Source organism: Struthio camelus, chromosome 5, assembly GCF_040807025.1.
Source record: "Struthio camelus isolate bStrCam1 chromosome 5, bStrCam1.hap1, whole genome shotgun sequence".
Classification (NCBI taxonomy): Eukaryota; Metazoa; Chordata; class Aves; order Struthioniformes; family Struthionidae; genus Struthio; species Struthio camelus.
In genome coordinates this window covers 22,163,779-22,182,284 of record NC_090946.1, presented here as the reverse complement: position 1 = coordinate 22,182,284, position 18,506 = coordinate 22,163,779, and the positions used below count along the sequence as shown (strand labels likewise).

Sequence of the window (18,506 nt, the reverse complement as noted above, 5' to 3'; positions counted from 1 at the left end):
ACCACAATAAAACAGGCGGAAGCTTGATGCATCCTACATGTTCTAGGACTACTTTGTAAATAGAGGGATTCAAAGTCCTGTCAGTGCAATACTTCATGAGCACTATATTTATATAAAGCAACCGAGGGCTCACAAATCAGTTACTGTTTCAATGTGACAAATAGTACATGATTGCATCTTGATAGCACATTGATTGTATGAAAGTAGTATTTGAGTAGCTATTTCTTCAGATTTAAAAAAAAATGAACAGTACATTCCAAGAAAGATTTATTTCCACTTGTCCTTACAAGTTAAAGACAGTATGCTTTTCATTAAAAAAACAGTATTGTGCACTATTTAGAAAATGGTAACACCTTTCTTGTCAAAGAAAATATGTCCAACTATCCTACCATTTAAGGATAGATGGGCTAGTTTGTTTGTTTGTTTTTATAGCGTAATCCTCAGAATGTGTCAGTAGAAGACGCATATAGGTCAGGAGAAAGGTTACCAGCAGATGGATATATGTTCCTGTATAATTATACATAGGTAAACACACAGCAGAATTCATCCATCAACTAGTGCTCCATGGGCTCCTCTGCCTTTTCCGCAGGTTCATCAGCGGGCGGAGCAGGCTTAAAGAGAAGAAAAAAAAAAACATATTATAGAAGGGAAGAAAACAGTACCTAGCATATCCGCTTTACACTAGATTGAGTATCACAAGTGGTAAAAGTAGCTCACATAAACAAATAGCTTACAAGCAGTATTATATAAATCAAGCATGGAGAAGGATAGAGCTGGTAATTAGAAGACTTGAGGAGGCATCTTGGGACAGACACCAGGAACATATGTAGCCACTTCTGCTACAAGAAAGTGAAAAAAAGTAATCTTAAATAAGGAAAGAAGATGAAGACATTGGAAAAGCCTTCTGCCAATTTATCGTAAACTGATTTAATAAGCAGCTTAGCCTCCAGCTTCAGTCTTTAGACAAAGATGATATGTTGCCTCCTGTTTTCATGTAGCAATGTCAAATTTTAAAACTGCATACCTAAAACCCTACTACACTAAGAAAGCTAAATGTCCTAAACATAATAGGTCATACATCACAAAATGTTGCCTTTCACCAAAGCCTCTTTATTTGTATATAAAACACAAACCTTTCTCTGTGGTCTCTCCTCAAGACCTTCTAGGAATGGTGCTACGTCATCATCATCATAGATGGTAAACTCCATGTCTTTGCCCACAATTCCAATGGAAACATTCTGTTAAGGAAAATTTTGAAAGAAGTAAGACACGTTTTTCTGCAAATAACTTGAATCTGTTTCACAAGTGAAAACTGTAAAGCCATTAAGTTTCCTCCTGTGATAAAGGGATTCACTTTGCTATTGTGTCTACTTAAGGAAGAGAGGAATTCCGAGATTCCCTTTTTGGTAGGTTGTACTAGAAAAGGAAAGGGAGGCAGAGAGGGAGATTTATTCCCTACAAAAGCTATCATGCTTTGAGATCTTACCAGTAAAATCACTATTCAATGATTTCAATTTCTATTTTTTATTTTAAATAACAAATACCTGATTTTTCAAAATCACTGATTCTCATCTTTTTTTTCCCCCCTCCCTTTTCCTTATCGTAAAAGTTCTAACAAAACAAGATGGGCTAAGAGTAAAAATCTTAAACACAGATAAGGGCAGATCAGCCACAAACATAACACTAACTTTTGGTAAGAGATCTGCTTAGAAGTTTCTTGTTCAAGAGCTGGTCAGTTCATATTTCCTGGCAGAGGCTTTGCATCTTTTTGGTATTGGATGCTCAATCAACTGTTTGCATAGCTGTGCTCTGACTGAAGGGGCAACTCCCCCCTTCCTTTCCAGTCCTTTCCAATTGCTGATTGGGCTTACAAAGCAAAGTGATGATCCAGTTGTGTTCAATGCATCTTAAACACTGATCAAACCTTAAAATAGAATATTTTACGCAAGCAGCCAGGAAAATGATGCCTTACTTAGACAAAAGTATCATTTTATTATGGTAAGCAAACAAACAAAAAAAAATTACAGATGAAGCTGTAGGTAAAGTTGTCACATATGAAATGGAGATGACGCTCTCCACCACTATTTGGCTTCCAAATTTCAGTGCCAGTCATACTTTACATTAATTTTGTCATAGCAATTTCTAATAACAATGGCAGTAAAATTTCTTCTTAAACACACAAAAACAAACAAAAACAAAACAAAAACATCCTAGTATTTACCTTGGTGGTCAGATCTTGTTCAGCAGGAAGAGTCTCTCTCAGGGCACGCAGTCCATGCTTAACTAGCTCATTTAGATTACCTACAAATTAAACGCAATTAGAAAGACATTTACGAAATAATACAGTTGAGTCTCTTGAGACTCTTTTGCCCTTCCTCCTATTCCCAGTTGACAACTAGAAAAATCAACCTGGCTATTTTGACTTCCAGAACTGCGCTCCTTATGTATTTCCGGTACTGAATATAGAGTTGGTTATCAAAGTATACTTCAAGAAGTGAGCCTTTCCTTACACTTCAGGCCAAATGCATCCATTTTTGGCACCTGCATTGTCTTCAGTGCAGTGATACTCAAGCTATTTTTTCCCCAACCAGACACACAGTAGCCTCCAAATAACTTTCATATAAAAACAAATTTGCGATTTTAAATCCACAACCTAGAGACTCATCCTGAAATATTATGCCTTCTCTGTAATACAAAGAATTGCTCTTTCCCTGAGTTACACAGGATGGAGACTTTGTACTTTTTTCTCAGCCTCTGAACAGAAACTTCTTTTTCATTAGATCTAACAAAAATCCAGATGTTAGAAATGAAGATTTGTAATGTATTCTTTACAATTATTGTCTTCATGCAGATTTACACTTACACTAAACTTGGCTCCCAAAGTTTATCTTCCCATTTTACTAAACACAAAAGGATGGAGCAATAGCACGAAAAAAAACTGTGCAACTGATGAAGACCATCAGATAGACAGAGTTTCATTACTCACAGTCAGTAAACTCAGTCATGTGCCTCTCCAAGTAAGTTCGAGCTGACTGTGAACGAGCACCAATGGACATTGCTTTACAGTCAAAATAGTTTGCAGAAGGACAGGTCTGGAAGATGTGAGGACCCATATCCTACCAAAAGGGAAAACAAACAAACAAGTAAACAAACAAAAACAATACATGTTTTTTTTTCTAAAACAAAGATTTGCTTCATGATACATCACATAGCTTATGTCTAAGCACAGATATATTTTATATTGTTTATCATACCATTGCTCTTACCAATTGCTTCAAGTCTTATTCTAAATAAATAAATAAATAAACAAACAAACAACAATCCTCCTTCATACTTTGTTATTTGAAACATAATTTTTATGCAGGTAGGATAGCAGGCACCAAAAATCTTTCTTTCTCTGTTCCATAAGCTGTACCATGCATACATATGCTTCCCACCTCATGGCTTGCAGTTAAATATTTCACACACGTTCTGTCTGATCTGTGCAAGTGTAAAAACCTGCTGTAGATTTAAGCATGTCATGCCAGATTTCAAGCAAGCTGCCCATTTCCTTCAACCTTCTTCATGCGAAATATCTTCAGCGCAGTGATTCTCTTTGTGTACCATAGTAAGTAAACTATTCTTGAAAAACAAGTAAGAGTGTGTCCAGTGAGGCTTTCCACATCCATTTAGAGTATTTAAAAACAATAGTTTGTTAAAGATCCATAACCACTAGTAAAATAATTACCGCTATCAAAGACTCACTTCAGCTTATAAACATTAACATTTTGATCCCTGAAAAAATGAACAAGTCTACTGTTTGCAGTTTTGCACAGAAACACAAAGTGACATTAAAACACAAAGATCATTGCAACTTCATTTCAGAAGATCCATTTTTTCATAGTGTTTCAGTGTAGGAATCCCTCCCTTCAAACACTTCTGAAATTCATGTCCTGCTACAGCATCTCATTTTGCACCTTAAAATAATTATATTTTCATTTTTGCAAATGCATGCCTTACAAGTGTAAGTAGGATTAGCCACCAATTACCATTTATAAAAGTTATAAAACTTATAAAAGTTATGTTTTAGGGTAAGATGCAGAAAATGATTCCTTAATCAGAATTTTGACAAGTTTGCCTCTTCCTTCTATCTGTCCCTCTTAACATTTACTTGTATAAAAGTGAATTAACCACTTTTTTTTTTTTTTTTTTCTTTCTCCATCAACAGTAACTGGCACGCTATACTTACATCATAACCTGCGATGAGCAGACCAACACCATATGGTCTTCTGCCATAACGCTGCGTTGGTATCTGGGTTTCTTAAGCAAGCTAAGGAAGCATTCTCAAGAAAACATGTTAATTACCTAAAACGTTTTCCTAAGCCAAGCAGAGATGCACCAAAGTTGTAATACAGCTTTTCCCCCCCACTAACAGGAATTTCTTTGAAGAAATAGATCACAGGGCTTATTTGGAATACCAACACTAGCTCTTTTTCACCAAAAAATATTTAGCAACTAACTTTCCCAAAAGAAGTGAGTGGTGCACTCAACCAAGTAACACAAACAGTTCACTTAACGCTGCGCAGCCTCATTTAATTTCTTTTCCCTTTGAACGTTTTGTGGGCACTTGATATCAGAATACAAGGGCACCATTGTGTTCCATGCAGAGACAACTAAAGCCGCCACAGAAAAAAATCTGAGTAAATCTGAGTAGCTGCGCTGCAATCCAGTAAGTGATGATATCTTGAATCGTGTAGTTATCTTCCCCCCCCCCCGCCCCGCTCCGCTCCAAAGGCAGTGCTATGTAACAGAAAAAGCAGCACCATGTTAAATGTTGCATAGCACTTTGTTGCTTTTCTACCAATTCAGCGTGTTACAAGGTATACTTTAAAAGGACAAGCAAGCAGTATGAATAAAGAGAAACTAACTTTCATGCTAAATTTATAAAGTTAATTAATTTTAAGTTGTGATATATAAAAAACATTTTAAGAACAAGTATGAAGAAGTGTAAAAAAAAACTGTAAAAGTTTAACAAGTGCAAAACAAACAAACAAACAAAAGGATACTGCTTCCAATTAGTGACACTAAGCGAGAGACTGGAAGAGGTCTGTCAAACACAAATCTGGAATCCAGGCACTCCTGACGCATGAAATTGCTGAGTGAGGGGGTCACAGAAATGGGGGGTGGGGGGAAAGAGGGGGAAAAAAAAAATCAAACCAATGCATAGTGAAAGTCGCAATGAGATTTTGTCTCAATATTTGTCTGTTAAAATATATTTTTCAGCTCTGCTTGTTAAGAAAAAGGGTCAAAGGCACTACATGATTTCATTTCATCATGACCTATAATTGTTATTTAGAAGACTAACCACAGGCTTGAAAGATTATTGTATTATTTCAGCAATACAAATGAAGGGAAGGTAGAAGTTCATGCAGGCTATAGAAGGGTCATCTGGAAAAAAAAAAAGTCACATGTAGATGGCAACATTTCTTTCATTTCTTTGTAACAGCGATTTTTTTTTTCAGATTCTTCCTACACCTTCTCTGTCCTTCCCTCTAAAGCTGAGGAACTCTCCTCCTAGGAGACATTTACCTCATCTCCTGAGACTCTGTATCCAGCAGACAAAAGGTAAACTCCTCTGAAGCTTATGTATACAGCAGTATGTTTTTAGTAACTTTCTTAAACGTATACAGAAGGATCTACAAGAGGGAAAAACGTGACACCCTTTCTCAGGCTGCTTGGAAATCCCATCGCACTGGGGAAACCAGACAGAGGACTCTCTTACTAGTATCAAAAACAAAGAGCAAAATTTTGGGCCAAACAAATTAGATTTCTGCCAATGACTTAAAAAAAAAAAAAAAAAAGAATTTCTTGCTGAGGTCTTTGGCATAATACAAGAGAGCAGTAACTCAAGACTAATCCTTAGCTGATCATAAAAATCTCATTTGCAATAGTCTACAAATGAACTTTCACTTCATTATTATTGCAGAACTCTATATGTCAACCACTAAGACACTCACCACAGGAGTCTTGCATCAGCAGTAAGTCCAGCAATTGAGATACCAATATGGTTGTCAACATACAGGATTTTTTTCTGATGAGCTGCCAGCTCAGACTGTGCTCTCTATGCATGAAAAGAAAAAGCTATGTGGCAGACTGAACAGACTGCCAGTCACTGTTAAGAAATCCACTAGCATTTATGGCAAGAACTGAATATGATCATGAAACAATAATAATAAAGCTATAAACTTGTAACAGAAAACAAGAAAAATCTAATCCTACTTCAATAGGAGACTGTCAGAAAGAAAGAAAGAAGGGACACTCACTCAACTTTTGTGACAGAAAAGAAGTAGTTTTACTACTTAATAACTGAAGAAAAGAATAGAAGACCAATTAGCTTTTGAGTTAAAAACCTTTCACCAATTTCCTTCACTCCACCAATCTGTGAAGACCTGTTTAGCACAAGTATTGAAAATACGTATAGTTCTACACTGGTATTCAAGCATAAGGAAAATGGGATTACAAAGTACATTATACACAGCATAAAAGTTCAGACCGGACAAAACTAATTTCCCAAGCTAAAACTACTCTGCTAACATTGCTGTCCCCAGAACACAGTTTTAAAGTTACCTTTAGAGCAACCAGAACAGCATGCGTTTTTGATTTCAGCCCCACAGTAGCTGAGCCTTGTTTCACAGCTTCCATGGCATATTCAATTTGATGAATTCGCCCCTAGAGAATAAAATCAGTCTACTGTCAGTCTAAAATGAAGCCTCCATATCAATTTTCACTAGTTTTTGATTTATAGACCTTTGAGTCCCCTGCCAAACAAATACAAAGCCTGCATAACGTAATTTAAACCTACAAGCAATATACAGACCTCTGTGACTACCTTTTGCAAACTCCTTACCATTAACCTACCTAACTTTGGCCATCTCTTAGCCACTCACCACAGCATACAAAAAAAAAAAAGCAGGACAACTAAAAAGAAAGGGTGAATCCAAGCATTATTAGAACTGTGACACTTTGTCATCATCTTCAGTGCAACCAGTATTTAACCCAATGTGATTCAAAGATGGAACTTCTGGCTGAATCTGGATTCTCACTTTTATTCTAGTTTCCTAAAGAAATGAGTCTTAAGCAATTGCTGTGTCTCACCATCCTCTCCCTAATAACTTCTGAACCTATTAGTCAATTGCAGTAAAGTCTGAAAGAGGAGTAGAGGTCTCAAAGACAATTAAGTTTTATAAAAGTCAGCAGCTTTGCAGGAAAAAACACATCCTTTCAATGCTGCCACTGAGGGCAAAGCAGGTAATTTGCTACACTTTAGTTGGTCAGCTAAAATAAAACCAGTTGTGATGTTGTACTGAAACACAGCGCACAGCTGGAGCTATTAGAGTAGGCATGTGCCGAGGTTTCTTTTTTTTTGGGGGGGGGGGGAGGAGGAGGGAAGGGTTTTTGATGTGGTTTATCTGGAGAAATATAAAATCCACTAGATGTTTAACATCCCTTACATTTCACTTTATCCACTAAGATAATGATGAAATTTCAATAATATTGGGTATTTCCTCTCCAAGAACACTATGGAATCACCATAACCTGTCCAATATATATTTATCAACTGTCATGAATTACTTAGACGGCTGCAAAAAAACATGAAGCCCTTTCTAGCCTTTCATCTTGCATTTCCTTTTCCTTATAAATGTATCAGAAAACACCCACCAATAAAATATGATTATTCTTTGCTCCTGTATTAACAAAGCCAAAATAATTATTATGGTATTGTATCACTGCCTCTGCAGCCCAGCCATACTGCAACTACAGGAAGGTGTAGGGAAGTAATTGCAGCACAGCAGCAATTTTAAATGTCTTTTACAAAAAGTCATTAGCACTTTTCATAATTTCAAGGCCGTTTCTGAAAAAGTTTAGTAGTTAAATGTTATTGATGACTTCTTAATATCTACTGAAAAATCTCAGTAGAATGTCATATTTTTTAAAATAATTTTTATACCAGATTGCTAAAAAATTCAAAATTTAAGTCTCTGATACCACATTCACCACAGAAACACAACCATTTAAAAAGGATGAGATGTGGATGCAGGGTTCCATTCCTAGATACTGAATTCTGCCTTCTAATTTTTCAGATATTACACAGACATCAGTAACAAAGCTTTAACATAATTTGTTTTAATTCTATAATAAATACCTGAAATCTAGAAATTTCAAAATCAAACTCTAAAACTGAAGACGATTAGAAAAGATAACGTCCATCATGTTTGCGCTTCTTTGGCAACCTCCATATCCATGCCACTGAAGTTTATAAAGCTGAGCATGCATGACTGGAATTAAAAGGAACAACAAATCTAAGGTTCCTTCTGCATCCATTAAAGAGCTTAAAAAGCAGCAAAAAAAGCAGCAAAAAAAGACATAGCCATAGCAATGGAATACAACCAAGCAGAACACACCTTTGCTATGTAAAGAAATGTTTTACAGGCATGACAGAAATTAACAGCACAAAACATTTATTTGAGGATTGCAGAAACAAAACTTAAGAATTTTATTAGACCTCTCTCAGCCTGCATGCCATGCGAGAGACTTGGGAATGCCTAGGGAGAAACAGAAGCTGCCCGGCTTCCCCTTTCACAGTCTCAGACTATCACCAGCTTCACCTGATCAATTAAAAAAAGTCTCTGCCTGTACGGAATGGCCTGTGTTTGCTTATAGGAGATATATCTATGCAACAGTTAGGGCTCATTATTACAAAATAAGCTTGAAAACACAACCAAAAGAAGTAAAAACAGTAACGCAGACTGCCCTAAGGCATATTCAATTATATATTGAATATATCGATTTTATATACACGTGTGTGTGTGTGTATATACATATTTATAAACCATACACAATTTAATTGTATTTATATTCATTTTGACTTGTAATATTCATTGAAGTGCAGAGATTTCTCAGTAAATGTCTGTACTGAACTATTTCAAATGCACATCTCCCATTAGTTGGAAGTTGCTGCATCGTCAGCATGTTCTTAAATGTTAAAATGTAAATCTTCAAAGTTCTCGTCATCCTTTTGAGATAAATGGGTATGTTTCTCAAAGCAGCTCAAAGTTGTCTACAGCTATCCCGTTAATGACTAAAGAACATTAAGATATTCAAGGTGGTCTTAACGTACAACAGAAAGTATGAAACATGCTCTGTTTCAATACATACAAAAATATATCTTTCAAACAGTAATACTATATAATGAAGATTGCCAATAGTAATACAGAAAGATCATGATATATTAACTTTACACTAATATGATGTTATTTATGTTTATGATTATTTTATTTTTAGCTTTCCTAAATCTAGAAATGAGTCAATTTTCAAGACACACTGATTTTCCATAAGTATCCTGTCTTAAGGGTATAGTATCAAAAGAAGAGACAATATTAAACATTTGAACTGATTGAGATACTTGCTTTACAACTTTTAGAATATGCATTCTGAACTCAGTACAACCTTTGCAAGTTTCAGAAGAATATACAATGTGACAGTGATTCACAGATGACAAATTCCCAATTTCAGTGCAAATCTCAAAATATCTTAAGTACAGAGACGCTGTGAAGCCCCCATAACATTCTACAACATGGAAAGCTAAAGAGAGACACAGCTGCTATAGACTACATCACTGAGGCACCAGTTATGCTGCATTACAAAACGATAAAGCATTTAACCCTTTGCACGTTACACCTCTCAATGTTACATTTATATGCTGTATATATAGAATTTAATAGGGATGTTTGTAAACAGTTCAGTTTATCAGAGTAACATTTGTGAATTCATACTACAAAAATCAGTATTTCAGACTCCACGCTTCAGATCTCCATGTGGGTACAGGTACTGTCATTCAAATGAAGGTTTGCAAAGCAATAAAAATTACTGGTGTGAAATGAGAAATAGATCCCATTTTGACTTACTTGAAATGAGTATGCTCTCATTTAAGCATTCCTGAGTAAGGAATTAAATACTATTCTCATTTTACAGACCTATAACAACAAATCGGTAAGCAATAGATCAAAAAGCATGAAACTGAGTTTGAATCTCCCAAACGTTAGGCTACTGCTAAACCATTCCCTCTTTTGCAGGCTAACTGCAGTGTTAGAAAGGAGCTATTTAGTCTACAATTGGGAATAACTTTCCTGTAATTGACTTTCATTACAGGCTTTACTGTATTTAAATTCTTATTTTGCTGTAAACAAAACTTATATGTAATACTTAGTGGGTGCACCCACATACACGTTACAGGAACATTCAGAAAACAGCTGCCCTAAAGACTGCGAGAAGCAGAAACTGCAGTGTAACAGAGTTCACCTAAGCACGCGCATGCACCAGAAGTAAAACCTTTACAGGCCCACAGTCAAGTTATCTAAATTTTCTAGGAACCTAGAGCCTACAACACACAAAAAAAACGAAGGGGGAAAGTGGACTAAATTTTAACCACTCAAAGCAACCTACACTATCGTGATACCACTGCTGGAAAAAAAAAAAACAGAAAGACGAAAGGAGAAAATAAAAGGAAGAAGCACCAAGGCCACAAGCTTAGGAAAGCTTTTACCTGAGGGCTCCAAACCGTGACGTCGTTGTCGTACTGGTTGCGGAACTGAAACGAACAGAGAGCGGTCAGCAACGCCTAGCAAGAAGGGGCCGAGCGCCCGCTCCCGCCTTGAAGCCTGGCCGTTTTCTCTACGGAGCCTTTCCAGTGAAGTGCCTGCTCCCTGCTCTGCCACGACCCCCTGACCACAGCAGCTCCCGCTCCCGCCAGAGCTGAGAGCACACGTTTAACCAACGGCCACGACCTCCCCCCCACCCCCCGGCCGGGGAACTTTGGGCCTCCGGGCTCGGCCCGGCCCGCGAAGTGCTTACTCACGCCGCGCCTCACCGCGCCCCGCCGCGCCCCCCGGCTGCCGGGGAGTGCGGGGGGGCAGTAGGGGGGCAGTGGGGGCGCGGGGGCGATGGCGGGACCCGCCGTGCCCGACCCGGCCCTCTCACCCACCATCTTTCCTCGCCGACCCCGGTGCGAGCTCCGGCCGCCGAGCTGCACCACTCCGGCAGCGACGCGTCTGGTCTGGCCGCGCTAAGGCGTCGCTAGCCGCCCCTCGAGTCGTCGATCGAGCGGCCAGGCGTGAGCGAGACGCACGAGCGGCCCACCCCCGCCCCTCCGGGCGGGGCATGCGCAGTGCGGCGGGGGCGGGTGGCGGACGTGGCGGCGGGGCGAGGGGACGGCCCCTTGCAGCGTGGGACTTGCAGCGCAGCCGTTCCGCCCTCTGGAAGTGGCCTGCGATTTTGTCAGCTTTGAAAAAGCCCGAGCAGTTTCTAAAACCCTGCAGATAAAGGCATTGAAATAAAATATTATATAGTTGTAATAGATATTCTATAAATTGCCTTGTGTTTAACTGTCACTGGTCCACCGTGCTTTGGGAAAACTCGTCATTAACTTCTGTGCTTCATGTTCACAAGCTAGGAAGAAAGCAGGAGAACAAACTGTTTCTTACAGTCGTTTTAGCTTATGGGAGAACCTCAGCCACAGGCAGCAGTACGTACAGATGATTACAGTTAGTCCTTAAAATGATTCTGCTAAATACTGCCAACATCACAAAAGCTACCTCTAAAGCAGCCGTGAGAATCTGCTTGCCGAATCCTTTTGAGTGCGTGCAGACACTCAAAAAGAGAGGGTATAGCCATCAGTATTAGGTTTGCACTGTTCTTCCGTCACTACAATTTTTTCCCCTCTAAGGCAAAATATACCATTGCTCAGATAAGTGTCTTGTCTTCCATGTGAACATATTTAGCACCTACCACATAGAAAAGGTAGAAGAAAGGCCTTGATTTCAGGCTGTACCTTCTAAGTATTACTGCTCTAAGAATATTAAACAACACTAGCATTATTTTCTTTTATTGGACCCGTTCCCTCTTCTCTTCTGAGACACTTCATGTCTTTGCCTTATTTTTATTTTCTTCGTAACATGGCCAACTCAGGCCTTGTGTCTCTGCCCCAGAAAAGAGACCCCCCTCTTTGCTGTCACTAGAAATAAGACATTGATGTTCCAACCATAATAATTTCCTTATCAAGAGTTTTCATGACAGCAAAATTCAAAAGAAAAAAGATAGAGGAAAGATCTACAGGTAGAAGGGCAACAGAGTAGCAGTGGAGCTAAAAGTGAAGCTGCAAGAACTATGTACCAGGACATTGAAACAAAACAGAAGCCAAATGTTACACATCTGAAGACAGGATGTAAACTTCAAATTCAAATTATTCAGGCACTCATAAAAAAAAATTCAATCCTGTGTAGAGAGCAAGTGTACAAATTGCACATCTTGCTTCAGGAGACTAAAGAGTCCAATCCTGCTTGTTCTAAAATCCCTACAAGCAGGTTTTAAAGTTATATTTTAGCTGTAGTTCTTTTATCCCATTTTATCTTTACAAAGAACTGTGCTTCCCAAACTAATTAAGTTTTCGTACACTGTCCCAGCTAACAAAGAGTAAAAGCTGAAGAAGAAGTAAAGGGTAAAAACCAAAGAAAGATAGTTTGGTTGGAGTAAAACAACAGCCACTGTTAATCAGATGTAGCAGACTGGAAATCCTCTTATATTTCTGTCTTGAAAACAAGGAAACAGGAAATCTCAGAAGTTATGTAACAGCTAAATGAGAAGCACTGTTATGAATTATTTTAGGGACTATTGCTATGTCTTTCTTAATTAAGGCTCAGATATGATTAATTTCTAAATTTTTAAATGGGTCTTTTGCTCTCAAATTAAAGATAGAAAACTAAAAGTCCATAATAGAGAACTGAGTTGCTTACTAGATCTCTTATCCTGAAAAACTAAAAATATTTTTTATTCAGTTAGAGTTGAAAAGTGAGTCAAAAAAAAAAAAAAAACTATGAGAACTTGTTTATAAAATTGCATGACTTAAATATGAGGACAAAAGAGAATCAAATAATGTTATATTCATGTTTTATCTTTTTAAACAAGCATCCAGCTGCTGAAATCATGGTCATTCAAATCAAACTAGTATTTTATTACCTCTCGATTATTATAGGACAGATGATACCTTTTATCTTTGGAGAATTTTATCTTGTACAAGTCTTTTTTTCTTGTAGAAAGCTACAATATTGTCTAGAAAAAAACTACACAGACTGATTTAAATTGATCTGACTTGTTATTTTTAAGCTTTGTGATTAATAAAAATTCATTTGATATGAAATGACTTCCTTTCTTCAACATTGTTTGATGTGCATTGAAACAGGATACATAAACATTTTATTAAGTGGGCTGAATAGCTTTCAAGTTTCGCTGAACTTTCAGTAAATACTCCTGTAGTCTCTGCTATAATGCCATTTTGTAATAACTTCCTACAGCAATAAGTGACTCCCTAAAGGTCTGTTTACCCCACCTACAGTTACAGAACAATAGAGACAGATATTTCCTCTCTTTTGGCAAAAGTACATTAGTTTTGATAGAATGCTAAACTATGCCAAGACTCTCTGTTCTTCTGTTTATATACTGATAAGCACAGGAAGTAATGTTTGGAACCACATTATTGGTGATAAAAAGGCAGGATTTTAAAAACCTAACAGTCCGAATTAAATAAAAGCAATAGAAATGAAGAATTTTTGGAAGCTATTTGAACTATTGCATAGGCGTCTTAAATTACAACTTTAAGTATTTTCTTAAGTAATATTTTTCTTTATATATGGATGGAAAAATCATGCAAAACTAAACCAACAAGATTTTTTTCTGAAAATTTCTTCTAAAGCAAACTGATTCAAGTACTGTGATAGCAAAAAGGACTGCACGTAAGCTACTTACTCACCTTTACAGACACACTAGACAAAGTACATTGAGGCAGACACTGGATGGAGTTTCAGCTAATCTCCAGTGCTTCAGATAGTGTAACTGTTTACTTTATTCCCAAAGCAGCAAAAGAAGAGAAGATTAGAGGCAGGGATAATCTCCAGAAACCAGGAAAAGCTTACAGTAGCAGGAAGTCATTTACTTCCTTCTGAATGCTCCTCCTGTACGTCCTTTAGGATCAGCTTGAGCAGAGGTATAGGCAGGTAAAGCCAATGGTTTTGCACTGTATTTCTGATATCACATCTTAGCGCATCGGTTTTAAGAAGTATCCAACATATTCTCCATTGATGCACTTGAAGCTAGAATACAATATTTAAATACAAAATCAGAGAAGAAAAAGAATGAACAAGGCCAAACCAAATAGCTCATTTTAAGAAGGCCAAACCAAATAGCTCCTTTTAAGATAACAATGGCATCAAATTAGAAAAGCATTTATATATATTTTCCCCAAATGTGGCAAATAATTATTGATGTTAATGATAAGCCCATTACTTTACTTAGAAGGTATTTCTTTCTAAGTCACCCAAAGTTGTTAGAGAATTTGAACAAAGGCCTTAAATTAGGGTGTCAGTAAAATTTAAGTGATGCATAAGCCTTGTGTGCACCTGAGAAAATTTCACCCTTGACATATTTAATGGTATAAAGTGGCATGTGTCAAATGATCTGACAGTTTTAGACAGCTTCCCAGTAGATAGAAATCCACATAATAAAAGGCAACAGTTAACACAGGCACAGTTGATAGACACAGCAGAAAAAACAACGCTGAATGACCATGAAGATTCAACTGTTTTCTCCAAACCATGTTGTAAGATACATGGATAAGGCAACACGGCACACAACTTTACAGAGATTTTGTCACTGCTTTATCTGATCTACTGTTAAATATCACCAGATTTATCACAGTTGGCCATTTCACAGGTATTAATTTTATAATACTAATAAATTGCATCAAACAGGCTTTCTGTGATTAACTATTACAGTTGTAATACTGGTATTTAAGATATGCTTATGTAGTTCTGTATAAGATTTAAATTAATATAAAAAGATGATTAAGTAAGTACAAATTTCATTATAGAAACATAAAAATAAGTGAATGGCAAACTTTCAGCAATCAGCATATTACATTACATAGAGAAATCACAATACAAAAGACTACAGGACAGAAAAGTAAATCTAAAACTATTCTCACATTTAAATAATCTTATAATTAGAAAGGATCTGCCTTAGGAGAAAATATTTTCTCACTGTTAGTATCACACTTGGCAACCTCATAATCAGGATCATTTCAAAGGCATGAATATACAACTGATAGCTCTATTAAAGCATATGTTTGGTACTCAGCAATGGCCAAATCAAATGTTAGGTATTATTAGGAAAGAGAACAAAATGTAAGGGCATTTTTATGCCACTGTATAAATCCACGCTGTTTCTGCAACCATTCAGGCTTGAATACTGTGCAATTCTTGTCTCCCACCTTAAAACAGTACGGCAGTACTGAGGCAGGTATTGGAAAAAATTGAAAGAATAATTTCAACTACAGAACAGCTTCATATGAAGAATGACTTATAAGATTAGGAGTCTTCAGTCTAAATAACAGATAAAGGGGGTGATGAACATCTATCAGATCACATCTGGCACAGAGATGCTGAATGGATTTGATTCTTCTCTCTGTCCCCCAGTACCGGAACTGGATGTCATTAAAGGCAGCAAGAAAATGCCAGGTTCAAACAAAGACAAGGAGGTACTTCCTCACACATTTCACAACTGAGCTGTGAAAACCCTTGCAACAGAATATTGGGGTCATTTGAACATGGATTCAAAGAGCAACTGGACAAATTCATTCTCTTGACAATATGTACAGTCTATATTTGCATAAATGCAGGTAATAAATTTACTTTTTCAATAATGGGTATTTTAGAATGTGTAAAGCATACTTAAATGTAAGTACTTTGTAGGATATTGGTCATATTTGATGACATTTTCACTGGCGAGGTTAAGACTGAAGGCTAAAATTTAAGACAGTTGATACAAACATGAGAACCTGTCCTTAGAATCAATTAAAGATGCTCTTAAAAGTTTTCATAAAGAAAAAAATTTGTATTTAGTATTGCAAATAGGAAAAAAAACTTGTCTCCATATATGATGCCAAACTCCTTTCCTATTCTTTTGCAAGTACCCATCAGAAGCACAGACAATTTCTTTCCCCATGACAGTCTTGCATTCACTTTACCAAAAACATTTTTAACATTTTTTAAATTACTGACCAATTTAGTATGTTGTCATGAGAAACGTTAACTACACAAAATTTCAACCTCTACTCCTTATTTTTGAAGTCCATAGCTTTTGTGGACTGACATCATCATTTGTCCTTTTCAGGGCAGCCCCTCCAGGGCAACTAACCTTGTCTGATCATCAAAGCTGGCTGGGAAAGATCAGGCAATGCTGAAAACAGGCTGAAAGAATCCACGTGGAAGAGAAGTGCAGAAAGGAGCCTGGTTCTTTCTGTCCAACCCTGGAGCAAAAAAGGGAGTACAAAATTCAACATACTCAACCTGTTGTAGCGTATGCTGGTCAGTAAAATAGTTTTGATTTGTTTCTGTTTTAATACAACTATCAAAATATATTTAGAGAGAAATGCATACAGCTATTGTTGCTAGTTCTTTCTTGGTCCTGAATTTATTTCTTCATTCTAAATGAGGAAGGGTTTCTATATAAGATACATTAATTGTACATTGATTGTAAAAGAAAAATATATTTTGAGCTATAACTTGCTTACTAGTCCAGAAGGTATGATCAAGCCTTTTACATAGTATTGTCTCCGAATCATCAACAGATACTTGCAGGACTATTATTATTTATGGGAGTATTACAAAATATATTATTGGAATTTTGTTAAAATCTGCTAAGCTTTTTATTTCAATGAAAAAGAATGGCCATTATTATTTTAAGGGTCTGAACTTAAAAAAGATTTCAGTGTGCATACAGCTGGATAAATTGTTTCAAATATATGCATTGTTGCTGTGATTCAGATTGGCTGAATTACTTTTGTCTGCAATGAGCATAAGTGATTCAAAACCAAAGGGTCATCAAACATTCAGCAGATGATATGTCGCAGAGAGACAGACGTCTATGAATGATGCATGAGATCATGAATGAATGCTATACCAGTTATATTAGTGATGAAGTTTTTGGAAATTTCTGCCTCTGAAAGAATTACTCATAATTGTTAGCAAAGGTTGGAAATCACAGTTAGTGACATGGAGATACAGATAAAGTCTTGGTAATCCATGAGACCATTAATGGTTCCTATTTCCTTATGACACAGACATTATCGCCATATTAAAGTAATAGCTAGACAAAGTACTGCCTTCTTATTTATGCATTTATAGTCTATAAATATTTTACAATGAGTACTTATACGTAGATCATACAATAAAAGGTTCACAATGTGTTTTCCCCCCTTCTATTATTGCCAAAATTTCTGCTTGAAAAATTGAGATACATTCACATATATAAAGTTGCTAGATTACATTAAGCTAAGTACATACTTTTTTTTTTTTTTTTTTTTTTTTTTAAGAAAGAGGACCTAGCGACCTAACATTCATGGCAAGACACAGGATTTCTGTGGCACTTTTCTTTATAGGCATTTTCAACTGCTCTAGAACTGTTAAACTTTTAATGATAACTTACTATTTAGGCAACAATTCTGGTATTTGTGGCCCACACTTTTCAAAATGTGACTCAGCCCATTCTTAGCATGTACTCAGTTTTTGATTAGGAAACACGCCAATACAGAATTAACGTGCAGGGAAAAAATATTTGTTTGAGTAAGCTTTAGTCTTAAAAAAAGGCTTGCTGTCGTCAGACAATTTTTGTTAGTGCTTGCCAAGCTTCTATTTTTGCCACATGGATTTTAACAGCTTTGCTGTCATGCATATCCCTGTTTTCAGAGCACACATTTCATTTGGTACTGCCATCTTTACTGCACATATTCCAACACTAACAACAATGGAAGCCGAAATCTGAGCCTGTCCCGACAAACGTAAGATAGCTTCTGGCAACGTAATGGCCATTGTCTGCAATTGTTCTGACAGATCACTGAGCTCAGACAGTGCACCATACATGCTTAAATTATGAACAAATTCCATTGATGTAAGGATATTTCTAAATCCAGAGTATTTGGCACAGGCCTTGACTTTTAAGACTAGTCCATGGAAGGATTCAGTGAAGGGCTTGAAGGGCTCTAAATTAATTCCAGACAGCCTTGAAATAACCCTGCCTTGAAACTAACCAGTGAATATCTACAAATCTCTGCAACACTTATCACTACATAGTCAACACATCTGCACAGTTGTTTTTAATTTTAAGAAGTATATATCAAATAAAATTGTGAATACAGATAGAGATGGTTAGTCTCATTCACAACAGATTCTGGGGCATCAAAGTGTTTTAACTTGTGTTTACCACATCATTAAATGAACAGCAATAAAGTATCTTCAGACAAAAGATTCTACCAGATTGGAAGATTTCATACGGGAATAGGAGAAATAGTTAAAAAAAAAAATTGGGGAAAAAAAAAACCCTTTGCATTTACATAGGCCTTTTTCACTATCTTACAGTAGTTA

General features: G+C 36.7%; 1 protein-coding gene across 4 annotated transcripts in view; it reads right to left on the bottom strand.

The window, feature by feature from the left end:
* Nucleotides 1-250: 250 nt before the first annotated feature.
* PSMA1 (proteasome 20S subunit alpha 1) overlaps nucleotides 251-18,506 on the bottom strand; it is a 31,124-nt gene continuing 12,868 nt past the window's right edge. For 2 of the 4 annotated variants that reach the window (XM_068944963.1, XM_068944961.1), the window contains exons 2-13: nucleotides 16,282-16,393; nucleotides 14,004-14,180; nucleotides 11,021-11,348; nucleotides 10,583-10,627; nucleotides 6,607-6,708; nucleotides 5,997-6,100; nucleotides 5,046-5,134; nucleotides 4,229-4,299; nucleotides 2,987-3,116; nucleotides 2,222-2,301; nucleotides 1,134-1,238; nucleotides 251-611 (exon numbers count right to left, since the gene is read on the bottom strand). In XM_068944963.1, the coding sequence (XP_068801064.1) occupies nucleotides 555-611; nucleotides 1,134-1,238; nucleotides 2,222-2,301; nucleotides 2,987-3,116; nucleotides 4,229-4,299; nucleotides 5,046-5,134; nucleotides 5,997-6,100; nucleotides 6,607-6,708; nucleotides 10,583-10,627; nucleotides 11,021-11,023 (786 nt within the window). In that variant the 5' untranslated portion in view covers nucleotides 11,024-11,348; nucleotides 14,004-14,180; nucleotides 16,282-16,393 and the 3' untranslated portion in view covers nucleotides 251-554. Of the gene's footprint in view, nucleotides 612-1,133; nucleotides 1,239-2,221; nucleotides 2,302-2,986; nucleotides 3,117-4,228; nucleotides 4,300-5,045; nucleotides 5,135-5,996; nucleotides 6,101-6,606; nucleotides 6,709-10,582; nucleotides 10,628-11,020; nucleotides 11,485-13,840; nucleotides 14,181-16,281; nucleotides 16,394-18,506 lie in introns of all 4 variants that reach the window. The other 2 variants (XM_068944964.1, XM_068944960.1) reach the window with 2 other exon arrangements.